This window comes from Nicotiana tabacum, chromosome 17, assembly GCF_000715075.1.
Source record: "Nicotiana tabacum cultivar K326 chromosome 17, ASM71507v2, whole genome shotgun sequence".
NCBI classification, from domain to species: Eukaryota; Viridiplantae; Streptophyta; class Magnoliopsida; order Solanales; family Solanaceae; genus Nicotiana; species Nicotiana tabacum.
The window spans coordinates 45,850,781-45,876,520 of record NC_134096.1 but is presented as its reverse complement, the minus strand read 5'-3'; the positions used below and the strand labels follow the sequence as shown (position 1 = coordinate 45,876,520).

Here is a 25,740-nt window from a genome sequence, read left to right as displayed (position 1 = left end):
TACTGTACATTTTGTGGTGATCGTTTCTTATGTGCCATTCATTGCCTCTACTCTTATTTGTTGACTTGAATTGTGGTAAAACACTTGCAGAAGCATACACGTAATTAAATCACCCATATTGGTCTTAGAAGATGAATCATGGTGTTATTGGCCATTATACGTACTCTTGTCTACTTGCGATTGTTTTATTGGCACGTGAGTCTTCCGTGCGGTTATGAGTTATAATGTGGGCACAAGATGCCAAGTGATTAGGGTTCATGAATTGGGACCCGTGAGATGTGATTATGAGGTTTGGTACCTCGTGGAAATGCATGAACAGATCTGGTGTGAAAGTGGTTGTTCTTATTGAGTTGTTGTTGGTTTTCCTTTATTTGGTTTCACCGGAGTTAGACTGTGATCAACTTACTCTACAGCATTATTACCTGACTGCTTCCTGTTGAAACATTGTTGTTACTAGTGTATCATTGCAAGTATTGTTTTGTATTTCTTATCCTTCTTAGCTTTATATTAAGATTGTTTCTTTGTTAGTTCACCTTCATACTTGTTCAGGTTGTTTAGTATGGTAGGTGTCTTGACTATCCCTCGTCAATACTCCACCGAGATTAGTCTTGATACTTACTGGGTACCGCTGTGGTGACTCATACTACACTTCTGCATATTTTTGTGCAGATCCAGGTGCCTCGGTTATTGTTGATTATTAGCTAGCTGGTCGAGCACTGCTTTGGAGGTAAACTTGTCATCGCGTTCGCAGACCTCGGAGTCACTTTATGTTATTGTACTTGTACGGTTTAATTCTATTCCGAACAGTTGTATTTAGGGACTTTCTAGCAAACTCAATAGAGCTTATGACTTGTACTACTGGTTTTGGGATTGTAAGTTGTGTATAAAGATTTCTATTTCATATTTATCAGTTGATGGTTGAATTATTCTATTAATTAAGTAAGTATTAGGCTTACCTATTCTTAGGAACTAGGTGCCGTCATGATATCCTACGGAGTGAAATTGGGGTCGTGACATGGTAGTACTAACCATTTTCTTGCAAATGCCTCACAAACTTTGTCTTCTTTGAACTTGATATTAGGTATCCCTATCACCATGTTCTTAGAGACTAATTTGTTGAGCTGACTTAGGCTAGCATGCCCAAGCCTTTTGTGCCAAAGGAGGGGATCATTATCCATGACACTCAAACAAGTGAGTTCATTATCTAACTGGGTGGACAGATCCACCACATATATATTGTTAACTCTTCTTCCCCACAAAACTATCTTATCAGTAGTAAGGTTAGTGACAAAATATTTTGTAGAGGTAAAAGCTATCATGTTTCCTCTATCACACAGTTGTGAGATGCTTATAACGATGTATTTAAATCCATCTATTATATATATGTTTTCAATCGAGTGAAAATCAGATTTACTTACTTTTTCAACTCCAGTGATTTCAGCTTTTTTTCCATTTTTAAAGGAGATATTACCTCCTTTAAAGACCACAAGTGAAAGGAAATATTTCTTGTTTCCTGTCATGTGCTTTGAGAAACCACTATCCATGTACCATATTTGGATGCCATCCTTCACATAGACCTCAGAGTCTTCATCAAATTTATCTCTAGATTCCCCAATAGCCATAAGAGCCCGTTTATCATCATCATTATCGTCGTCGTCAGATTCCTCATCCGTACTGTCTTCCCAAGCCGCAACCATTGCTTTGGATGACCCTTTGTTGTAGCTCTTCTAGGCATAAACCTATTCCTTTTTTCTGTTCCATTCTTATATATCTCTCTTTTTTCTACTCGATTTCCCACATAGAACATTTTTTTATCATACGGTCATGTTTGCCACATATTGAAGCATCTATCAGTCACATATTTTTTTGCTACCTTGGCTTTGTTATAGCTTCCATTTCTTGAAGGACTCTTTCCTCTCCTAAGATACTTCTTAAATTCTTTAATGATCATTGTTATTTCATCATCTTCCAAGTCAGAACCATTAGTGATTCTAAGTGCCAAGCCTCTTTCTTTCTTAGCCCATCCATCTTCATAGCTTGTCTCCTTAACTCATACTCCCTCTATTCCAATTTATGTGAACCTGTTTGACTGGATACGGAGTTTAAGAAAAATAAAGACTTTTAGAATTTGTAGTCCTAAACAAGTCAAAAAGGGGACCAGAGTATTTGTGTGGTTATAAAAACTTCTCATTAAGGGTAGAATTGAAAGTTTAAGATAAATTATTTCCAAATTTAGAAAGGAGTCATTCTTTTTTTAACAGACCAAAAAGGAAATAGGTTCACATAAACTGAAACGGGGGGAGTAAGTTTTAAGGTTTCCAATTAACTCATCCAAAAATAGAGTGGCAATATCCTTTAATTTCTGAATAGCAGTGATCTTGCTTTTCTAAGTGACTGGTAGGATCTTAATCAAGATCTTTCCAACTCTTTTTTCTTCAGCAAGGATCCTTCCAAGTGACCTTAAATCATTTATCGGTACTGAATCTAGTATACATTTCCTGAATAGATTCACCATCCTCCAAAGAGAAGTTTTCATATTGTGAAAACAGCAAAGTACCTCTTAATCTTTTCACTTGACTTGTTCCTTCATGGGCTACTTGTAATGTGTCCCCTATTTGTTTGACAGTGGTACAACCTTGGATTCTGTTGTACTCATCAGGACCAAGTCCACAGATAAGCCATTTCTTGGCTTCAGCATTTTTCTCCCATTTTTCAAATCTTCAGTATTACAATCAGCTCTTGTTTTTAGGACAACCTCACCTTTATCATTCTTCTTGAGTGTTGGTGAGGAACCACCAGTGACTATGTCCTATAGCTCATAATCCTCAGCTCGCGGGTAATCTATCATCTTCTCTTTCCACCAAGAGTAGTATTGGCTATTAAATAGTGGTGGATTGCCCTTCACAGTTTTCAGGTAGTGTAATCATTTAATCTTTTTGCTAAGGTATTAGCCTCTTCAAGGATAACCTGCTTTGATACCAACTGATGTTTTATACTTCAATACGATACAAGAGGGAGGGTGATTTGGGTGATATCCAATTTTTGCGTACACTAATATATTGAAGGACTTGGCTCTTCTACTTGTTTCTTACACTACTGTTGCAGAATAAAGTAATGTAGATAGTAAAGAATACAGTTTTTTACGTGAAAAATACTCGGCTCAAAAGATTAAAAAACCACGACCTACTACTCAGTAAAAATTTCCCAAATACTTCACTAAACTTTGATCCAAAACGCAGTTTACAAAACCATTGCAAACCTAAGGATTAAACTTTAACACTTGTGGCAACAAAACTGGAGGTTGTTGCGACTATTTAAAGTTAATTCTAACTTGAACAAACAACTCAAGTACCTAATACAATTGCTTCTAAAGAAAGCTGAAAGGTACAACTCAAAACACTGACTACACCCTGAACTAGAAATAAAGACAGACTCATAAAATTCTTTATGGAACTGATTTTTCAATCTGGTTTGTGTAGCTTCAGGTTCACACTCTCAAGTCTCACATGAATTGTTCATAAAATGCCTTGCTATTTTGCTCTCAATTCTTGCTTTTACTTTTGTATATATGCATCACCTGTAAAAGAAAACAACAGTGATATTTATAGAATTAGTAGAATAAAGAGTAACTAGAAGTCTAATGCTTTACTTTTTCAACCTCCAACTATTTCCTTATCTTGGATTGAGTTATCTTCAAGTAAGGAGTCATGCTCCTTATCACACATGAAATCGTTTCGTTCAGGGTTTATCATAAATAACCACTTCATTTATCCCTTGCACATGCATGTCTTTTGCTTGTTTTCAACTGTAACCTACGTATAGTATCCATGAACTTGGTTCATGCATGTGTTCCTATATCAAATCATTGAAACCTATAATGCTCAAGTCAACACACAGTCTCCTGATAAATCATAGACGAAGAAGTACATGGAATAATGAAACTCGAACGCAAAATGCAAAATTCCCAAAGACAAAATGGCTAGGCCAATTATTTTTGTCTGTTAAAAGTTCTTTCGTTATTTCAATTTTTACAACAATGATTAACTGAATATGGAATTTAAGATATTCATTTTGGCTTATGTATTGTATTAGTGTTAGTAGACTAGAGTAGTAAAGTAATGGTAAAAAAAATGTTTGATGGAGAACAACGTAGTAGTATCAAAGTTTAAAGTTTGAATAATTTAATCCGTTTGAAAGTTGTGAAAGTTAGAATAGAAATGAAATTGTGTGAAACATTTTGAGAGGACTAAAATAGAAACGAGCATGTCCCTTCGTATTCTCATATCTCGAATGCATTATGTGATTTTATTTGCCTCAAGTATTCTCTGTTGTTATTATTTGGTACTAATTATCGTTTATCTCCCTCTTTTTCTTCTCTCTTCCTTTCTTGCTTTCCTTCTTTTTCTCCTTTCCGAGTCGAGGGTATATTGGAAACAGTCCCTCTACCTTCATTAGGTAGAGGTAAAGTCTGCATACAGACTACCCTCCTCAGACCACACCTGTTGGGAATATACTAGGTATGTTGTTATTCAAATAGAAAGAGTCATAAATTGGAATAGAGAAAATAATATAATGTGATTCTTTCTTTCTTTTTTGTTTGGTGCAAACATCTTCATATATTTTACTCCACCTGTGTGGACCTCAAAGTATAACCAAGCACGTCTAAAACAGAAACATCGTTGGTTGATTGACAAATCAATACACATAAATACAACCAAGTACTGAATCCTCTAAATAGAAAATTTCACTGGAACGTGCCCGCCTAAGCACGATGTACATCTGTACATGAATAAAGCAGAATGAGTATATTAGATTCACAAAAGCAATCCGAACCAGATAATTCTACAGGAAAAAGCATGCAGTTGGAGATCCTCAACTTCTTTGTCTGGAAAAGAAAAAAAAAGGACCTAAACTGATAAAGAATCAGTTATTTCAAGGATTACTCGACAACGTTGAACTGAAATAACAAGTTTAACACTTCGGAGATTCTTAGTTTAGATCATGGTCTGATTCTGAGCCGTACAGTGAATAATATTAACTCGTACAACAGGTAGGATTGCAGTGAAAGCTACACCATACGAATGGGAGATGACTTAACTTCCTACTACAGCAAGATTCAAAGGAAAAATTCAACATACAAATGGGTGATGGACCAATAAGTTGAAAAGCTAAAGAAGCCAAAAGATAAGAGGGATGAAACTAGATATCTGACCCCTTAGGAAGAAGAGAATCAGACCAGTCTTCTCCTTTTTGAGCATTACAACAATCAGTACTCGAGCGATCCTAAAGATGGCATTCCAGAAACAAGATCTCGATCATCAGCACTAGTGCTGCTGCTCATCCTTTCAACCGCCCCACGGTTCAGGGATTTAGCCTCTTCCTTTCCCAGCTTCTGCACATCTTCGGGTGAAAGGATTTTTATATACCAGACGTTATTGACAAACGCCCTGAAAAATACCACGCCAGGGAAACAAAAAAGAAGATTACAATGTTATGATAGGACTTTAAAAAAAGCCACTTCCTAAAAGATTGGACACTACCACAGGGGCTGAATAGATATCAAACACACAAAGGTAAGATAACTTTTGGAGTATAAAACTAAAGTAGTAAATAAGAAAAAGCAACCCTATACATAAGGAAAAAGTATTGAAAGCTCATGCTCTTCATTCTGTCGTAGTGGAAAATTGAAAAAAAAAAAGTTACTACATATTTAAGTCTTCTCACAATTGAGTACTTACTCCCATGGGTCGTCTCCAAGGAGAAGGATATCATTCTCCCTGTCGACAAATACAAGCTGCCAGCCTGATCTTTGAGGATCTTCAAGGAACCCCTCGATCCCGAACATCTGACCCAATTCCCGTCGCAGCTCATGATAGCTGTGGAACTGGGTGATATCCAGTGACCTCCCAACACACCCCGATTTGTAAACCTGCATTGACAAAAAAACTTTTTTTACTCACATGATTGTCACATGCACTAAATGCCAATGAAATGAGAGCAGAAGTAGCACCTTCACAAACGAATGGGATGCATTTGGTGGATCATTTTGTCCTGCATTGTGCAACAACTCAGATGAGTCTTGCACATAACCATACAGAGAATTCTGATATCCAGAATTCATCCCAAGTGGCATTGAGGAAATATCAGCACATGTAGTAGTAACATTAGAAACTGTGATTGGAAGGAGAAGCCCTGAAGAATCAATACTAGCACCAAAAAGAGCTTGATTTTGGGTATCCAAGCTACAATTTTCCCGAGAATTCAAAGTATCTTTCCCATACGTTGGAAGTGGTGATGAGTTGGAGCAAGTATTTAATTGAGACTGCGTAAATTTTGATATCCAGGATTGTTGGGACGGCTGCTCAATGACCACAGACTGACCAGTTCTGTTGATATTCAACGAATTACTACTTCCTTCAGAACAAAAAGAACCTAGCATATTTTGCACGCCTGAAGGAGCAACAGATGCTGAAAATTTTGAGTTCAAATCTGCAAAATCTTCTTTTGAAAATGAAGAGGGAATGTTTGGTGGTTGTTGCCTCTGCTGGAGCTGGTCATGTGGGATTTGGAATGCTTCTTGGTAAGCGTGTTGATGAGCCTGTTCCTCCGACTGGTTGTTGGATTGTTGCTGTTGTTGCCTTTGCAGGTTCTCTGACAGCATTTGGGTTTGAGCAGGCAGCATATGCTGATGAACTGCTTGCTGCATTACTTGCTGCTGCTGCAGAATCGAATTATCACTACTTGCATGTTGAAGATATTGGACAGGCTGCTGAAACTGCATTAACTGCTGTTTCAGCAAATCTCCACTCCCATAACTTTGCAAGCCAGTGGTCAGCATAGCTTGATAGTGCTGATTAAGATCATTAGGGAGAATCATTGAATCGACTCTCTGTTGCATCCACGGAAGCATGCCAAAAGACTGAAGATTCACCGAATGAGGTCCTAGCTCACCACTATTCCCTCTCAACCATGCCATTCGATTAATAGCTTCATTGTTACTATCTGCAAAAGCGAAGGATAAAAATTACTAGCATAGGCTTCTAGATAATTTGGTGGGGAGTGGGGATGAAGATCCTTTGGGGGTTAGAAGAGACATCAAAATTAAGTTGGCCAATTCCTTGTTCTTTTTCTCTTTTTCCCGATAAGTTAAATTGCAGATTATACAATTTTACTAAAAACAGAGACTTAAAAGATCAGGATTTACAGCGTCAGTTCTCCAACCATATGACCATTCAGTGTACCATACCTTGATAAGATGATGTTCCTGGATACAAAGGCCGTTTTAGCCTAAGAGGGAACAGAGAAGGATACATTGGAAAAGTAGTCAAAGGCTCAATCTCCCATAAGGAAACCCTTGGTTGCCTCTCGCCTGCTGTTGACTCATCCCAACCAACCTATAATTTCGTGAAATTTATTGTGTAAACATGAAGTATTAGCAACAAAAGAAACTGTTTGGCCCATACAAGAGAATATGATTGTAGATCTGCAATTTCCTTACTGTAGCTTTATAATTTTCATACAACTAGTTGTAAGACTAAAATTAGAAGGAACAGAAATAATATCTGATTTCTGCATAAGCTACGTTAAGTGTGAGTAGAGTACGTTGAATGCAGTAATGCACGAAACAGTACCCAAACCTGGGGAAACACCAAAGATAATCTAACCTGGATAAGCAAAGGCATCATATATCATAGGACCAGTTTAGGGGTGCGAAGTGATTTGGCAGCAGAAAACTAGAGGCAGACCACAGATAACAATTGAAGAAAAGATATAAAAGGCATGTGTTTAACAATGACTCGGCCGTGGTTTCTGTTTGCAAGCAAATGAGAGAGAGAGAGAGAGGGCAGTTCAAATTAGTTTTATAGAAATGTTGTAAGCAATACATTCAAAATGAATCTGGCTCTGAGCACAAGAAGATGAAGATTTCAGTCCTCACAAAAACAAACACAAGCATCACAAATACAATAGACATAGCTTGCTCGCTCACTATTAGATAAAAACTACCGACTCGTGCAACATAAATAGATAAAGACTGAAAGTTGGGCAAAGAATACAACTTCACAACATGAAAGTTGGAAAGTGGGGGAAACTGAAAGGGAGAACGAAAAACCAATGGAAAAGATTTTCTATTATAAAGATTCTGAATCTTTAGAAAGATGGAGATCAAAGTAAAACCTTCAAGCTAACCAGCATTCAACTCAATTACATGAGCAGAAGCCGACCCACAAGACCCCCCCTTCCCCCAAACAAACAAAACAAAAGAGAAAAAGAGTAAAACCTTCAAGCATTGAGATATGAACAGAAAAACCATGTTAACTGATACAGTTGCAAAAGAACAAGAATAGCAAATCGAGAACTGGATCTTATGGGGGAAAAAATAGACCATTTACCTTGACAGATCTCCAATGAGAGTTTGGCCAACGAACTGGATCTAAGTCACCAATCCCAGTAATTGTGCCCATGTATCTGAAAATGACAGAACCACCAATAAGAAAAGAGAGTTTATCTAAGAAATATACAGACTCGGTTTCAATGATAGCCATAAAGGTAGGACACCAACTTACTAGCAAATAGCAATGAATTTTTCAATTTAATTGGTTAATTTGCCAGAAATAACCACTGACTTCACGAAGCAAACACCCTATGCAAGAACGCAACTATGTTTTCACGAGTCGAGATAAGAGTGAACTCTCTGTGGCAAAGGAAATCATGGGGGTAATAATCCCGCACCTTCATCCCGATTCATCATTTCTACATTATTAGACTTAGTTCTCCAACTATAATTTGTCATTAACTGTAACATAGGAGAAGGTACATATTCGAGAGCCACTCATCTGCAGTTAAACATAAAACAGGTGCTCAATGATAAATCAATAAGAAACTACACAGCCCAGTTTTTGATTGCTAAGAAACAACACGGCCTACTTATATAGCACTTCTTCAAATGGAATATTTGACGCCAAGAAGATAATAGGTAATCTTTCACCTAAGATCAAACAACTTACATACCTCCGAACACTTGATTCTTCAGTTTCAAATAGCATCCGGAAACGCATTCCAACAGAAACACGAGTGTGATATACAGCTTTGATGTACTTTGAAAGAGGTATAACAAACTCGGATGGGCTAGCCCTAATACAATAAGCATGTGAGTAGAGAAAAGCAGAAAAGGGATATAAATATTAATGGAAAATACAAGGACAGAGTATATTTAAGGACTACCTTGGGTTAAAAAAAACAGTGAAACAGCTATTAGTAGCAGCAGCATGAGCAGCAGCAGCAAGTAGCCCAATGTGCATGCTATCACTAGATAGAACTGATGATGGCATCACAGTTTGGGGTCGAATTGCACGACGAATCCCCAGAAGGAGCTGATTTTTCTCATTCCTGCAGAACCGACTACTTCAAGAAAAAACCTGGAGGAAAATACCATACTAGATGCAATACATATATGGAATAATTTGCAATTGACTCAACAAAAGTGGCTAAACAGTACCAAATGAAAAGAACAGAATCTCCCGCAACAAGTCTTTTGGCACTAACAAACACACTCCAGCCAGTAGTAAGAAGATGCCGCTTAGGCTGTCCTGCATGCAAAAGGAGAAAAAAATAAGCAGATGACAGAATACTTGGTACACATTTATCAGTTTCACAACGCATTATATCTTCCTTCCACATCCAACTAGGGATCATCCTTTTATCCAATATCAAACCAAGTTTCAGAAAGAATAAACAGTTCCAACTTAAGGTAACAGGATTAGGATGACCAAAAAAGATCAACCAAAGCTTTATATCAAATGCCTTGTGAAAGTCCAAAAAGTTTGAAATGGATCAGTTACATGTACCAAGAGTTAAAATAGTTAAATACTTAAACTTTAGGCATAAATGAGCTTCTTCCAAACTTATAATCTTTACTGTAATTTTCTTTTTACATAAAGTATATTCAGAACTGTAGTATTCTTTTGCCACCAATATAACATGGAAGTTGAACTCCATAACCTTCTTACAAAACTGAGATGTGTAAACAAAAAGGTTAGGGATAGAGGGACTAATTAAAATTACTTATCCTGCTTCCATGCTCTACCCACCAACACCCTTAGCCTTCCATGCACCTTTTTATTTTTTTAGTGCATTTTTATGTTATTTTTAGTTTTTGTCGCTTGATTTACTTTTTAATAGGCAGTGCTGCTAAAATTATACTACTAACATATAAAAACCTTAAGTCCAACTTCAATTCACTTTTAAACCAAAAATAGGATACAACTTGTAAAACCTATCCACGATCCCCTAGAAAATACTTCCTTTGTCCCATTAAACAATGTTTCGCTGGAAATGAATTTTAAGATGTTAATATGACTTATTTATTATGTCAGTAATAGTGGAAGAATACATATTTGATTGAAGAAACACTGCATCGAAGTTTAAAATGTGAAGTTAAATGAACTTGAATTTTCAGAAGTTCTGAAATTAATATAAGATGATGTCATCAGCGAATGGTATTAAACATTTTGGCACATCCTAAAATAGAGAGAATCATATAACAGGATGGAGGAAGTATTATCCCATCCTAATCCTCCATCAAATCACTAATACAACAAAACTATGGCGTTGTATTATTTTGGCACCCATACTTTAATTTTTAAGAATCTTGAAAGTAAAATTGGGCAAGTACTACCGGATTATAGATAGGCATATTATTTAGTGCTACACGAGTACCTCAAAAGGAGGATCAACTTATCTTATGCATCAAAACTAAAGAATGTTAGCAATTAAAGAGAAGACCGTAAGTTTGATATCATGTGTGGAAGCTTATCTCAAGAGCAACTAAGTTAAATGGTTGCCTAATAGAGATCAATCCATTGAGTTTGAGACTCGTGTTGCAGAGGATGCATAGACAAGCATATATGAGAATGAATGCACAACCTCAGCGCTAAACTTTTAGCCCAACGACTCTGATCCAACTTGTGGGCTGGATCACTTGTGGGTTACATGTCCATTGTCTCCCAACTATGCATTAGTTGGGGTTGGCTACATGAATTCTGTTCATCCATTATGCTCTTATCAAGTTCATTTTATTCCCAGTAGTAAGTAACATGTTTTCCGTTTTAAGACAAATTATGCGTTCACCAAATCTCATAGTTATTCTTATAGCACTATACATGTTCCTAACAAGAATAAAAAAGTCTTGACAGACATCGAACAAAATGTAAGTGTAACAATAACTAAGACTTACTCCCAACTAGTTGGTATCATCTCCTTTACTTCCAATTATTAGATAAGTCCGTACTGATTCAGATATTGTAAGCATTTTGAGACAACTTATCTCCGTGTGATTCTAGGTCTCCTCGTCCCTTTTATCACTTTCAATCATCGTACTGTTACACATACAAAGCAATGCATATGGAGGTCTACATAGGATATGGTAAAACCATCTCAGATGAGCTTTTCTGATCTCTATATGTGTTACTTGCACCTTTTGACGGATGTGATCATAATCTTGTTCAATCTTGTACGACCATACATCCACTCAACGATCGCATTTCAAGTTTGAACACTATCATTCTTTCTCAAATGATCATCATATGACTCATAAATTTTAATACTGTGATAGTTTGCACAACTTTGAACATATCCATGGTTCTTATATATAGGAACCAATACTCTCACGCAACTCATTGTACAGAAGAGTGCAAAACGTGTCCACACAAAACTTATCCCAAAAAAAAAAAAAAAAGAGAGAACGTATGTCCACTCAAAAAGAGCTAAGTAACATAAGAAGAAGAGTTGCAAAAGACTGTTGACCCACTCTATTACAATACATGCATAATAGAGTTCTCTCACTGTCCATAGGCTTCTTCAACAGAAAAGCAGTACCGCTCAGACACAGAGAGATTATCTTAAGGTCCTTCATTTTCCATTTCTTGCATCTCCATCAAGATATAGAGCCCAAAAGGTTTGATAAGCCAAAGCTTATTTATGTTTCACTTTTTTCCAGTTTCTCTTCTTTATCCTTAACAAAGTCTATAATGTGGTCCATCCTTCAAAAGAATCAAAAGGTTTGTCATCTTCCACTTTCAACAAAACTTATAGTATTTATATGCACTTTGTTTGAAGATCTCATGACATACTATGAGCAAAAGAAGGAAGCCATAAGTTCTCTTCATTTATATTCCAACAATTCGTTGAAAAATGAAAAAAGAGAAAACCTTAGAGCAATGAACTCTGGAAACTTCTGTATGGATGAACAGAGTACTTTACACGTCCAAATGGCTTCAAATTAATTAATTAGTTTTGCCAGGGTTATGAGTTTACAGCCCATTTACATCAATGGTTAAACATTACCGTAGCTACACAATACTTCTTTGCTAGTCCTTTTTCTCAGCATTGTTGCACACTCAAATGAATAAAAAGATACACACACATGGACATATGACATTGACACATCACAGGGTAGGAATGCATGAACCAGGAAACAAAAGTACAACCCTACACAAGTGAACATATGGGATACTTTAATTAAATTGCAATAGAGACAGATGAAGCACATGACCAGTTCATGTCAGTGTCTAGCTTTTGCCCCAAGAGTTAAAACACACAGCAGCTTATACATTATAGCTGAAGACACTCTAAACAATGTAAAGCTACGGCGAGCAACAAAGAAAAGAACATCTAGAGCTTGCCTCGGAAAATATGCCTGAACTTCCATTCAACATCATGCAGATCCCTTGCAATTAGTTCTTGGGCTGGTGGTGTCTGCGAGAAATCCTGAGATGCCAGTAAAAATGAGAAAAATATGAGTCTTAGCTCCAGAGCCAAGTCAAAATCGACAGGAATATGGGATCAGTAATCACCAGAGGAGGAAAAACTTTCTCTGCAGCACGACGAGGGACAGAAAAGCCACCATGTGTGCTGGTGTCACTTGCAGTCAGCGTCTTACAGAAATAGTTAGTAGGCTGCTTGCTAGGGATTCCAAACTCAACAGGAAGATATGTATCTTTTTGTTCTTCCTGAGATCCAACACAAAATATTTGTCACCCAATTCACAAGAATTTAAGCAAAAAAGGCATTTTTTATAAGAAACATTCCAGATTACCGGTGTCAAGGGCTGCAAAGTCATTTGAGCATATACTTCGTCGGTTTCAACATCTGCCTGAAATCTCCACAAATTCTCAATTCTTATTACAACTTATTAATTCATAAAAAATATACGAAAACATAGAATGTAATTGATGAAACCCACATGCATTGTAACATTGTGGAGTTGACAGATCAACTGTGGCGGCAAATTTGGGTAATTGGGTATATGAGCATCAACTTCTTTATTAGTTGTTGCAGCTACCTGACACTCAATTCCAGTAAGGGACCATAAGTTACTTGACTAATAATGGCTGTATCACTACTCTGTGTGTGTGTGTGTGTGTCTGTTTGATAAAGAGAGAGAGGAAGAAATGTGGTACCTGTTCACTATGACCCTGAGGAAAGTAAACAACACGACTTCCCACTGTTGGTAGGCACACCAGAGGACCAGCACAAGCATGCCATAGCTCTGAGTTCAAACACTTTTTCTCTCCTTTCAGCAAATCCACATCCAAATAAAAAATCCATCAGTAATAATTTAACTCCACTTAATTACAGATAAAGTAATGATTATCCCAGTTAAGATTCCTTTATCTTATTAACACAAACAAAGAAAATATGTAGTAACACAAAACACACTGATAGTGATATATAAAAAGTCAAAACCCCTAAAAAGAAGACAGAAATTGAAGAAAAAAAGTATAAAGAAGTTAGAACTAGAAGATACCTTCATGAGCCTGCTGACCCATTCCTGATGTTGAAAGCTTCATTCTTTCTTCTTTTTTTAAACTCACTTCTCTTAAATATCTAAAATATACACTACAATAACACCCTTTTCTTGTAAATTATCCACTTAATTAAACAAAGCCCTCAATTCCAACTCTTAAAACCAACTCAAACCCTAAATACTCCCACCAATTCATCACCTTTATCCTCAATATACCCCATCTCTTCCCCATTTTAACCCCAACAATCTTCACATGCATTTAACCAAAAAAGAAGCCCCCTTTTCAACACAGCTCAAAACTCTTCTTTTTCTCCAATACTTCCATTAAAAAAATTCAAGAAAACAATGAAAAAGCAAAAAGGATCAAATTTTGATGATACCCTTTTGTTCAAATGAGTTGAGTTGAGTTGAGTTGATAGAATCTAAGCTAAGTTAAGCTGAGCTCACTTTCAGCTTTTTTTACTTGGGATATCACTATCACTGATTAAGGCTTTTGAAAGAGAGAGAAACAAAGGGGTCTGCTTGTCCCTTTATACCCCACCCGACCAAGGTCGACCTGATAACAGTAGAGAGAGAGAGAGTCAGTGTGTGTGTGTGTGTGTGTGTGTGTGTACAGAGAGAGAGAGCGTTAATAGTAATGGCTCTCATTTTCTTGAAGTGTATGTGTACTGTTAGTTATCAGAGAGTGTGAGGAAGGTTTGGGGGGAAAAGGGAATCAGAGCCGTTGAGAGAACCGTACGGAGGATCATGGCCGTAGAATGGAGTTTGTGATTTGACAGGAGGGCATGTGCTACCCATCCTTCAGTGGTCATTGTCAGAGTACGGAGCTTCAAATATAATATTGCACATGATCAAGAAAGAGAAGAAGAAGAAGAAGAAGAAGAAGAAGAAGAAGCAAATCTAAGAAAAAGACCAAGTAAATATTGTAATAACTACTCCTATTTCTTTTTCACAATTAAAAATCGTTTGGTTGATTATTTTATTAGTAAAATATTTTTATTTTAATACTCTTTCTGTTTTTACTGCTTTTTTACTATAAGAAAATAATATATTTTTATATTTAAATATAAGTATTTTTACACTTCACATTCTACCCATTTTCAATGAGTTTTTATAATCTATATTTATATTATATTAAAAACACAGAGATTTTTAGCAAAATATTATTTGCCTTTTTTTCTTTTTTAAAATATAATTCACATTAAACAAAATAGTCATTTACTTATTTTTTAATATTTAACACTTTGAAATCAACTAAAACTTTGTTCATTATAATTTTCCTTATTTGATTTGTCACGTAAGAAGTCCAAACAATTAGGACACTTAAATCAAGTAAGATTTACTTTCTATAAATTATTTACCGTTTAAATTAATGAGCTTTATTTCACAGTAATTCTGAATTGAGAATATATTGCTTCTCTATAAGTATTTTTTATTTTATTTTGTTAGAGGTAAAACGGTTGTTTATAATTTTGGATATCAAAACTAATTTCTTAATTATTCGATGAATTTGAACTAATTAATACATAGGAGTTAGAACTTAGAACTAGGTAAACTATGATTTTGCCACTTTGACTTAAAGTATTTTTCTCCTTCGATTGGAGAAATATAGTGTTTTACATTTCTTAGATTTTCTTAGTGTATATATATGATTATTTCTTTCCAGTACTTCATTTCGCAAGACAAGAGATTACAACTTAGTACTACTTATTCTATTCTTTTTTGAATATATTTCTTGTGTTTAAGTTTCTTACTAACATTTAGGAGTTTTAAATCAACGAAATATTGTACATCAAATCCTTTCCTATTTAAAATATTCAAAAATTTCTAATATAAATCTTTTGTATAAATTTTTTCTTTATTTGAGTTATGTAAAATAGTAACTTTTACAAAATATAATGAAACCAGAATAGGGGAAGTCTACAAAGAATAAGTAAGAACTAATTGTAACTAAAATTGATATATCATTTAGCATTATTTCCATATTCAAGGATATATAGGTTCTTAGACTCTAGGTTCGTAAATATGTTGTTTAAATTTATTTTTAAATTTTATTATCTTTAGTGTCAACATTTTAAAGCTCACGTAATATTATTTAATAACCAAAAATACAAAAGATAATTTACATTTTCTAAAAGAAAAAAAAACACTATTCTTTTAACTCTAATATGTGAAGGAATTAAACAATAAAACTCTTTCTGCATCCAAACTTATATGTTCTTTTAAACATGATTTTAGGTCTAAAGAAAGTAAATAAGCTTTTCTTAAAACAAATATAATATGTGGGTTACACGCGCAATGCGCGTACACTAAGACTAATTATATTATATTGTTCGCCTTTAGCGAAATGTCGTTCGCTTTTTTTACCCTCCGCAAATGTACTTTATATTGGATAAAATGGTAAATACAAATAAAATATTTTTTGGAAAAATAAAATTACCTTAATAAAAGGAATAAGTAATTAAGAAGAAGACAATGAGTAGGAAACTCCTTTTATTAGTATCCCTAATACTCTACAAAGAGGCCGAACATTTCGTAGGTTAAAAGGGAAAAAAATAAGATCGTAAGTAAGAAACTCATTAATTAATATCCTATTAAAGAGGTCAAAATGTCTGTAGTTCAAAAAGGAAAAAAGAATAAGAACATCAGTTAGTAGGATATTAACTACTCACATTTTGACCTCAAGAAATAAAAAAAATTATTAAGTAGAAAGATTTTAAAGTCCAAGAATTTAACATCAGTATATAGAAAATGTATCATTTAATAACCCTATTAAAGAGGTCAAAATTTTAGTAGGTTGATAAGAAAAAAGAAAAGAATAAGATAATAGTTCAGACATACATTAATATCCCTATTGAAGAGTGTAAAACAGTTAGTATCATGATCTTTTATTTTTCATGAACACATTCTTTTAGTTTCTCTATCTATCTATATGTATATTTATATATTATATTAAAAGCACAAAGTCTCTTAGCGAAATATTATTAGCCTTTTTTATCCTTTAAAAATATATTTTACATTGGACAAAATTATAATTTTTATTATTTTCCTAATATTTAGAACATCTAAATCAAATAAAATTTTAGTTATTAAACTTTTCCTTATTTGGACTAGGTAAGAAGTCCTAATATTTAGAATTTTAAATGAGTAATATTATCTTTCCATGTTTAGTATTTGTGGAAGTTGTAAAAATACGTAGGACGACAAAATATAATACCAAGCAAACTTGTATGGTGTATAAAAGGTGCAAATTTTAAACGTAGAGTAATGGCAAAAGCTTTTAAAAATTATCTTTTTTTCCAAATCAACTAAAGTTTGTTTATCTAATCATTACTTTGAATCATGTAAGAAATTTTAGATAGGAAGTATAAATCAATTATTATTTTAAATATATAATATAAGTTATTTATTTATTTAGAATAAATTATAATAAACTGTAATGTGCTAATTTTATAAAAATAATGGTTAATATACTTAAGAAAGTTATCCCCTTTTCAAAATTACTTAAAGTTTTATCTATTTCCTTATTTGAACTATGTAAAAGATCTTAATATAGGATTTTAAAATCATTTAATATATTAATTATCTAATATAAATTATTTATTTATTTAAAAAATGTAATATAATTATAATTCTTTACATATTAACTTTGAACTATATATATATATATATATATATATATATATATATATATATATATATATATATATATATACCATAATTTGCATATCAAATTTGGGCTACTTTTCACCCAAATAATATATTTTTACATAAATACTACATTTACCAATTACAACAAACAACTATAGATTTAAAAATATAAAAGATATGAAGAGATAGGGAGAAAGAGAGATCAGAAAAGTAATTGGCAAGAGTCAATAATACTAATTATTCTGCAAACACAGATTCAAAAGTGAAATATGATCATATTAGTTTTTTTTAATCTTTTGAACATATAATTCATAGTGGATGAAATTATAATTATAGTTAGATATTTATATCATGAGATGACCTTTAAGAATTTGTATCAATAAAAAATATATTATTTTTGTTAATATTGATAATAAATAATTAAGTCTCTAAATTATATAACTAATTAGCAAAAGAATTCTATTCAATTCTTTTCTAAATTCATGAAAAAATAAATTTTCAAGTTGACAAACTCTTAATTAGGATACATAAAGTTATTTTTATAAAAAGAACATTGGTATTAAAACCAATAAAAAAATAAAGCAAACTCAGTTATAATATAGTATTAAGAGTCTAATTGGTAAAATGTAAACATGAAGCAATAAAGATGAAATAACAAATGACAAGATGTATTGTATTTGAGTTGTCATAAATTAATTTTTCCTTTTTTCGCATTTGTTGCAGCAAATAATAGGTCTCTATATTTAGTTCATAAGTATTTATTGTAAAATATTAACTAAACAATACTCATTTTTAGACTTTAGATCATCGCATATCAAATTTTTAAGAGCTATAAGCTAAACTTCTCATTCCTGAATCTCTAAAAGATCAAAAAAATAAAATTTTTAATTTGTTTTATTTGTCAAATCTTCAAAGAATAATAATAACAATATTTTTGTGTTATTTATTTTCAATTTAAGTCAGTAAAATATCAATAATTTTCATAAAATATTCCCATAAAAGTCTTCAAAATCACAATAAGGATTTGCGGACTTTAGCGGGACATGATTATTTCCTTTATTGAGCTAGCTAAATAGGGTCGACATTCATCATATTTAGGAACTTATAATTTTTTTAAAAATTTAATTTATAACTCTAACAAATTATATGATAATATCTAAGTGATTTTTAAACTTATTTACTTATTAATATGAGTACACGCGCAAAACGCATATTCTAAGACTAATACTATATTAATAGCACGAAACCCCTTAATGAAATATTATCATCTTCTTTTACCCTTCAAAAAAAAGATTTCACACTAGACAAAATTATAATTTAATTTTATTTTCCTAATATTTAGGAATTTGATATCAAGTAAAATTTTAATTATTAATTTTTTTCTTATTTGAAAAAATAATTAACGCCAAAAAATAAATCTCAAGTTGACACCTAAATTGGAGAAATCAAAGTAGAAAACTTAATATCGTGCACCTAAAGGTCTATTAGATTTGAGAGTCTTCATTATGAGTATAAGCGAGTTGGATTTTAAATATTTTTCTTTTATGAAAAAAAATATCCTTTGAATTTTGGTAGGGTAACTTCCCTTCCTTCTCCAAGGAAGTTCAACAAAGGAGGAACAAAAGGCCTTTTACAATATTAATTATAATAACAATCATCCAGAATTAAAAAATACACTTTCTATAAGCTTTGATTTTTACTTATAAGGTAAATAAGTAATTTTAATTTATGCATTATATTTAAAGATTATTACATTTAAATTTTATAATAGTCACTAGGCTACACGTGCGAAACACGTACTATCTATCTATACTATATTAAAAGCACGAAAATTCTTAGCGAAATATAATTAGCTCTTTTTACTTTTTAAAAATAGAGTTCATACTAGACAAAATATTCATTTAATTACTTTCCTAATTGTTAGGTATTTAAGATCTACTAAGTTTAGTTTACCAAACCCTTCCTTATTTGAACTGTGTACAAAAAACCTAATATTTAAAACTTTAAAATCTATTTAGATTTTACCACTTCGATTAAACACAAACGTACGTAGAATAAAAAAATAATTTTGATCACTAACCTAAATACCTCAATGTTTATGCAATACATATATAAACCACAATTGAATAATCTCAAAATATCGAGCCCGGAACCCATAGGTATATATATATATATATATATATATATATATATATATATATATATATATATATAGGAGTACTAAAATAAAAATACACTCGTGTACATATTGAAAATAAGGAAATATCGCATATAGAAAAATATCAGACTTTTGTAGGGCTAATTTTCTTACTTTATTGAGTAATTAAATTAGTAAGATCAGTAATCATTATTTTTAAAAACTTGTATTTTTTTTTTATTTTTTTTACAATAATTCGAACATAATTTTTAATATAAACTTTATGTAATTGTTTTAAAATTTATACTATTTAAGATGAAGTACACGCGCGTACCTTAAAAACTAGTTACACAAATATTATGACATGTTTATTACAACTTACAAGTTTCAAAAAATTTATACTACACAGATATAATAACATATTTAGGATCATAGTTTTAAAAGTTTAATTTTTTCTTAAACTTCGTATCGATTCAACTGTCACATAAATTAAAATATAGAAAACAAAAGTTAGTTGAAAAATTAATTGTTGCATAATCAATCTAGTGCTCGATTAGACGAATGAGAAAAAAAGGTTATGGGATGAAATAAACAGGGTTTAATTGACGATATTATATATTCAATTATGCAATAAAATTACATATTATTATTTCATAGAAAATAAAATATGAAACAAGAATAGTCGTATTTATTACTCCCTATATTTCAATTTATGTGAACTTATTTCATTTTTAGTTCGTGCCAAAAAGAATGATCTATTTTCTTATTTGGAAACAATTTACCTTTATGCAATGATTTATAGTCACACAAAATATGTGTATCTCATTTTACACTACAAATTTAAAAGTCTTCTTTTTTTTTCTTAAATTTTATGCTCAATCAAATGGTTCACATAAATTGAGACGGAGGTAGTATCAATAAACGACTAAGTTACTTACTGAAAGTACCATTAACTTAATTAAAGTACGTAGGAGTAATAAATACTCCATTTGGTAAGAGCGCTTTTCGACCATGCTGGAACTGTACTTTTACCTGAAATAAATTAATTCGTCAGCCTTCAAGGCCAGGGCCCAGGGGTGGGGAAAGGTGGGTGGGTGGTTAAATTAAATAATGGATACATGAATATAAAAAGTGGACCTTGGTCCGAGTAGTTTTTATTTTTTTTATTTTAATAAAAATAGATTTTCCCAAACTTAGGTGGGGTTATTGAGGCATGGTGAAATGGTCCATACCCTTACTCCCGCGAGTTCAGAACCCATTTGTGATTATTTTGAACGAGTATGACGGAAATGTATGACATTTCTATATATAGCGCTATTTTAAAGAGCGCTATACTTTAACAGAGTTTTGGCTGTTAAAGTATAGCACTTTTTAAAAGAGCGCTATATATATATATAACGCAACTGTAAATCGCGTTATATGCATAGCGCGGTATATAACCGTGCTATACCTGTTTTGTGGACCCACCAATAAGTCTCTTGCGTTTAACTGATATAACAATAATTCAAATGGGTATAGTGCTCTTTAAAAGAGCGCTATACCTAAAAGAAATTCAGCCCACCGAGGTAGGCATTACCTTATTTAAAGGCGTTAGGATTTTACAAAAATCCATTCAAAAATATTCCTAACTCTCGTTCAAATTTTTCTTCTTGTTAAATTTTCAAGCATTTTTTCATAATGTCTGAAGAGCGAAAAGTAAGGGTTTCATTATATTTTGGGGGTGAGTTTGTGGTAGCGAATAACTCTGTGAGCTATAGTTTATCTCCACAGTATCATGTTAAGTTGCCACTTACAATGGAGTACGATAGTTTGGTATCGTTGTTATGTAATAAAATGAGTGTGAGGAAACGTTCGTTGAACCTTAAAGTAACCGGAAGATATCCGTATTCCGTCATTCCGCAAGGGGTTGCTTGTTACGCTGAGTTTAACATCGAGGATGATAAAACTTTGAGGGATTTTTTGAGGACTCCGGATGAATACCGAGAATTTCTTGTGATAAAAATGTTGGAAATGTACGTCAAGGTCGAAGACGTTCGCAATAATGAGGTTACGCATAGTAGGGATAACCCTCAGTCATCTGGTGGTTATTCTGGAGCAGTTTTGCCGGACAGGTTCCGGATGAAAGAGTTTGCCCTGATTTAAACTTATCACCACGGGCGAATAAGGAGCGAGGAAATAATTTCTCTCCTGCTTTACATAATCTACAAGACGAGTGGTAAAGTTCAATTTTTCTTAGTATTACGATGTATATTTTTGTTGTATTGAATTTGTATTAACACTCATATATTCCACAGGGGTTATCGGCCAGATATGACTTTTACAAGTTATGAACTCACGCGCAAGTTGAAATATGCGTAGTTCTGGTGTGTTGGATCATGGTGGTCCATCCGGGAGTCATCACCAATAGGATAATGTCCATCAAGGAATGTCAACACGTTACGACTTGTAAGTGAAGTGATACAATTTTATTGAAAGTATTTATTTATTTCAGTAGCTTATTATTTTTTTGTTTGTGCAGTGAAAACGAGCAGTTGAACCACATGTCCTCACTCAATTGCCCGAAGACAACATATTAAATCGGAATCTGGCAGATGCACAGAGTGAGGAAGAGAATAGTGATTATGACAACAATGCCGATAATTTCGGAGACGACACACCCTTCCCTCGTGAGGATGGTGATGAGGAGGAAGAGAATGAAGGACCTGATTTGACGAGGGAGTATGCTCCACCCCCGTTAGACCAAGAGTGTACGAGTCCCAAGTGTCGTTTCATTCAAGGAAGATTCCCTACCTTGATAACTTGCCAAGTATGCCGGATGTGGATGCTCTCATAAGGGATTTTGATGAAATTCGGACAGTAATGTGGGATGATTCTAGACCAACGGTGCTGGAAAAGGGCATGCTTTTTCCTGATAAAGCGCGCCTAAGTAGGGCAGCGAAAATGCACAACGTAAAAGAGTATCGTGAGATGACGGTACGGGAGTCAACTCCGGAGGTATACAAGGTTGTTTGCCGCAGATGGTTTAAGGGTTGTCATTGGATGCTGCGTGCAAGCAAGAAGAAAACAAGTTTATGGCAAGTGGGTAAATACATTCCCACCCACATATGTGAAATGGACACATTCAATGGAAATCACTACAACTTGGATATTGACTTGATTTCTCTTGTCCTTATTCCACACCTTGAAGCGTCCATAAGGTATAAAATTAAAGAGTGCATTACATCAGTCCACCAGGAATATGGCCATACCATTACCAAAAAAAGGCATTTCTCGGGCGCAAACGTGCGTTTGAAATTGTTTATGGTAACTAGGATAAGTTATTTGCAGCTTTACCCAAGTACATGGATGCACTGCAACGCTTTAACCCCGGGACGGTTGTTGAATGGAATCTTGAACGGAGTCCGGGAAAACCAGAATATATATTCAATTACGTGTTCTGGCATTTAAACCAGCAATTGATGGTTTTTCACATTGCCGACCGGTAATATCCATAGACGATACTCATGTCTATGGAAAGTATGATATCAAGCTGTTGATAGTCATTGCAGTAGATGCTAATGGACAAATATTTCCTCTAGATTTTGCTATTTGTGCCAATGAAAGCCAAGAGACTTGGACGTTATTTTTGAACCATTTGAAAGAGCACGTTGTCAAATAGCGTTCCGGCATTTGTCTAATATCTGATCGGCATGGTGGTATCTTAAGTTCTGTAGAGAACTTGCCTGTATGGCAAGAACCTTATGCCTACCACCGTTACTGTGTGAGGCACTTTAAGGCCAATTTCCAGAAGGCACATCCCAACAAGGATCTGCATGATTTGATGTGGATGGCAGCAACAGACCACTAAGAGCATAAATTCCGGAGGCACATGAAATCTATCAGGCAGGAAGACGAGAGAGCCTATCATTGGTTGATGCGACATGAGCTTCACAAGTGGACTTTGCATGCGGATGGTGGAAGAAGATGGGGAATTCTGACTACAAACGTGTCAGAGTCTTTCAACGGATTATTGAGGTCAGCAAGAGGATTGCCTGTCACTGCCATAGTGCGAATGTCGTTCAAGCAGATGGCGGAGAGGCATGTTGAAAGGGCTGCAGCTGCAACGTCATTGATGGAAATGGGTGTTGAATTTATGCCACTGCCGATGAAAAGATTTGAGAAATGCAGGCGGCGAACACATTGGCATTCATTCTTGCAGTATGATCACGACTGAAATGTTTTTGAAGTTCGCACGCTATCCATCAAAACTGGGGGAATAATGTACATACCATAAATAAATCTAGAAGGTTATGCTCTTGTGGGAAATAGTCCATCTACCATATGACGTGCTCACATGCCATCAAGTGCTTTCAACATACAGGTTTAGGGCCAACCAACTACGTTGATAAATAATATAGTGTTGTTCACCTATAGTGGGCAGTTGCAACCAGTGGGTGCCGAGTATTATTGGCCGCCAGAACCATTTAAAATGGTGTGTAACAAGGACTATTTGCGTCGAATACAGGTGCACAAGAGAACGCGTATACGGAACCAAATGGATGTTAGCGATACCGTTTATGCGCGCAAATATGGTATATGCTCGCAAACAGGACACAACCGTCGAAAATGTCCTTCGGCTGGTTTGGGTGGCGGTGGTAATCAAGCTTGTGGTAGGTGTTCTTCTAATGTGCCCAACTATCAATGAGTTTATGCTGTAATAAGCAGTTGTTTTGTTTATGTTGCAAGATAAATCAAATAAAATTATATTTCTATTGTTGTTAAATCTTATTGATATTTAACATTTTCCAGTTGAGTAAATTAATGCATTTCTCCCTCCCGTTCATGTAATCAAAAATAGTATTGGATTAAAAAACGGAAAAATATGTGAATATATTTGATAAAAATAGTTGATAAATATAGTTCAAAAATAGTTGAGTTAAAAGGTAGATTTTTGATAAATATGTGAATACACATAGCGCGGTTAAATACCACATTATGTGAATACACATAGCGCGGTTAAATACCACATTATGTGAATATATATAGCGCGGTTAAATACTACGTTATGTGTATTGTCTTGTCAAACTAAAAAGCTGCCCGTCTGAGAAAAAGCTGTTTTGTATCTATAATCATCTTTAACACACAAAGCATAGCGCGGATAAATACTACGTTATGTGAATATATATAGCGCAGTTAAATACTACGTTATGTATGCTGCCTTGCCTATAAATAACGGGCGCATTCTAGTTATTTTATGCGCTTAACAATAACCAATAGCAAAACTTTCCATAAAAGTACGCTTTTTTTACGCTTTAACAAATGTCTGAACGCCTTTATGTACCAAGGTGTCAGTGCAGCAAAAAATATTTGATAAATGAATGTTAGGATGATGGTGAAGTTGGACGCCGCTACTGGATGTGTGTGAACAAGTTTTATAGAGTTCCCGACGAACCTTTTTGTAATTTTAAGGTATGGATTGATGAACCCTGTAAGCAGGAATGCTACAAACGATCTTTGCAGTATCTTCGTGATTTGACCTTAAAACAATGTGAATATGAAAAAGAATATAAACGAGAAATTGCGGAGTTGAAGGAGAAACTGAAAGAGGTAGAATTAGAAAAAAATAAGATGGAAGAGAAATTTAAGTGGTTGGAGTAACGAATAATGGGCGGCAGTGACTAAACAATAACATGTATGTGTTGAGTGTACTACTTTATCTTTATGTTTCCCGTGTCATGTATTTTCATTAGTTGTACTGAATTTAAATTATGTTAAATTGCTATATTTTGTGTTTGTGTTGTAGTATTAAAATAAAGAAGGAACGGGGAAATAAAAACATAATGCGCATATTATGTAAACATAAAAAATTGTTATTATTATTTACATAAAATACAAAAAAAAAAAAAATCAATGTGTCCCACAGCCTGTGTGCTTCAATGCAGCCGCTGGCCTGAGGCGCATCCTATCCCACCCGGCTACGCTATCAGGATCATCCTCATCACGGTGCCTCTTTATAGCAGGATGCGCTACAACATGATCATCAGTGGTGCTGGCAGGATCGGTAGAAGGGGCCGTCGGTCCAGTAGAATCCTACAGAAGAATAAATCAGCTCAGTATAGGAAAGTATATATTAAGTCACAATAATTTAAATTGTCTTACCATGGTCTAG

General features: G+C 34.0%; 1 protein-coding gene across 3 annotated transcripts; it reads right to left on the bottom strand.

Annotated features, from left to right (window-relative positions):
- Positions 1–4,912: 4,912 nt before the first annotated feature.
- On the bottom strand, positions 4,913–14,657 carry LOC107812758 (auxin response factor 8). 3 transcript variants are annotated; one of them, XM_016637924.2, is made up of 14 exons: positions 13,805–14,657; positions 13,458–13,570; positions 13,241–13,339; positions 13,094–13,150; positions 12,852–13,007; positions 12,681–12,765; positions 9,497–9,587; positions 9,223–9,387; positions 9,010–9,132; positions 8,391–8,466; positions 7,247–7,394; positions 6,011–7,002; positions 5,739–5,929; positions 4,913–5,447 (listed from the first exon to the last, which is right to left on the bottom strand). In XM_016637924.2, the coding sequence occupies exons 1-14, from the start codon at positions 13,845–13,847 to the stop codon at positions 5,267–5,269; spliced, it is 2,520 nt and encodes an 839-aa protein (XP_016493410.2). In that variant the 5' UTR covers positions 13,848–14,657; the 3' UTR covers positions 4,913–5,266. The 3 variants fall into 3 exon arrangements, with proteins under 3 accessions (XP_016493410.2, XP_016493409.2, XP_016493411.2); XM_016637923.2 differs by having other exon boundaries at positions 13,241–13,345; positions 13,805–14,299; XM_016637925.2 differs by lacking the exon at positions 13,241–13,339 and having other exon boundaries at positions 13,805–13,984.
- Between the last annotated feature and the right edge of the window lie 11,083 nt (positions 14,658–25,740).

Coding starts and splice junctions, on each gene's coding strand:
- LOC107812758 (XM_016637923.2), bottom strand. CDS start 13,847: ATGAAGCTTTCAACATCAGGAATGGGTCAGCAGGCTCATGAAG. Junction 7,395..8,390: donor CTCATTGGAGATCTGTCAAG/GTAAATGGTCTA, acceptor ACGAAATTATAG/GTTGGTTGGGATGAGTCAAC. Junction 7,003..7,246: donor AGGAACATCATCTTATCAAG/GTATGGTACACT, acceptor TCGCTTTTGCAG/ATAGTAACAATGAAGCTATT.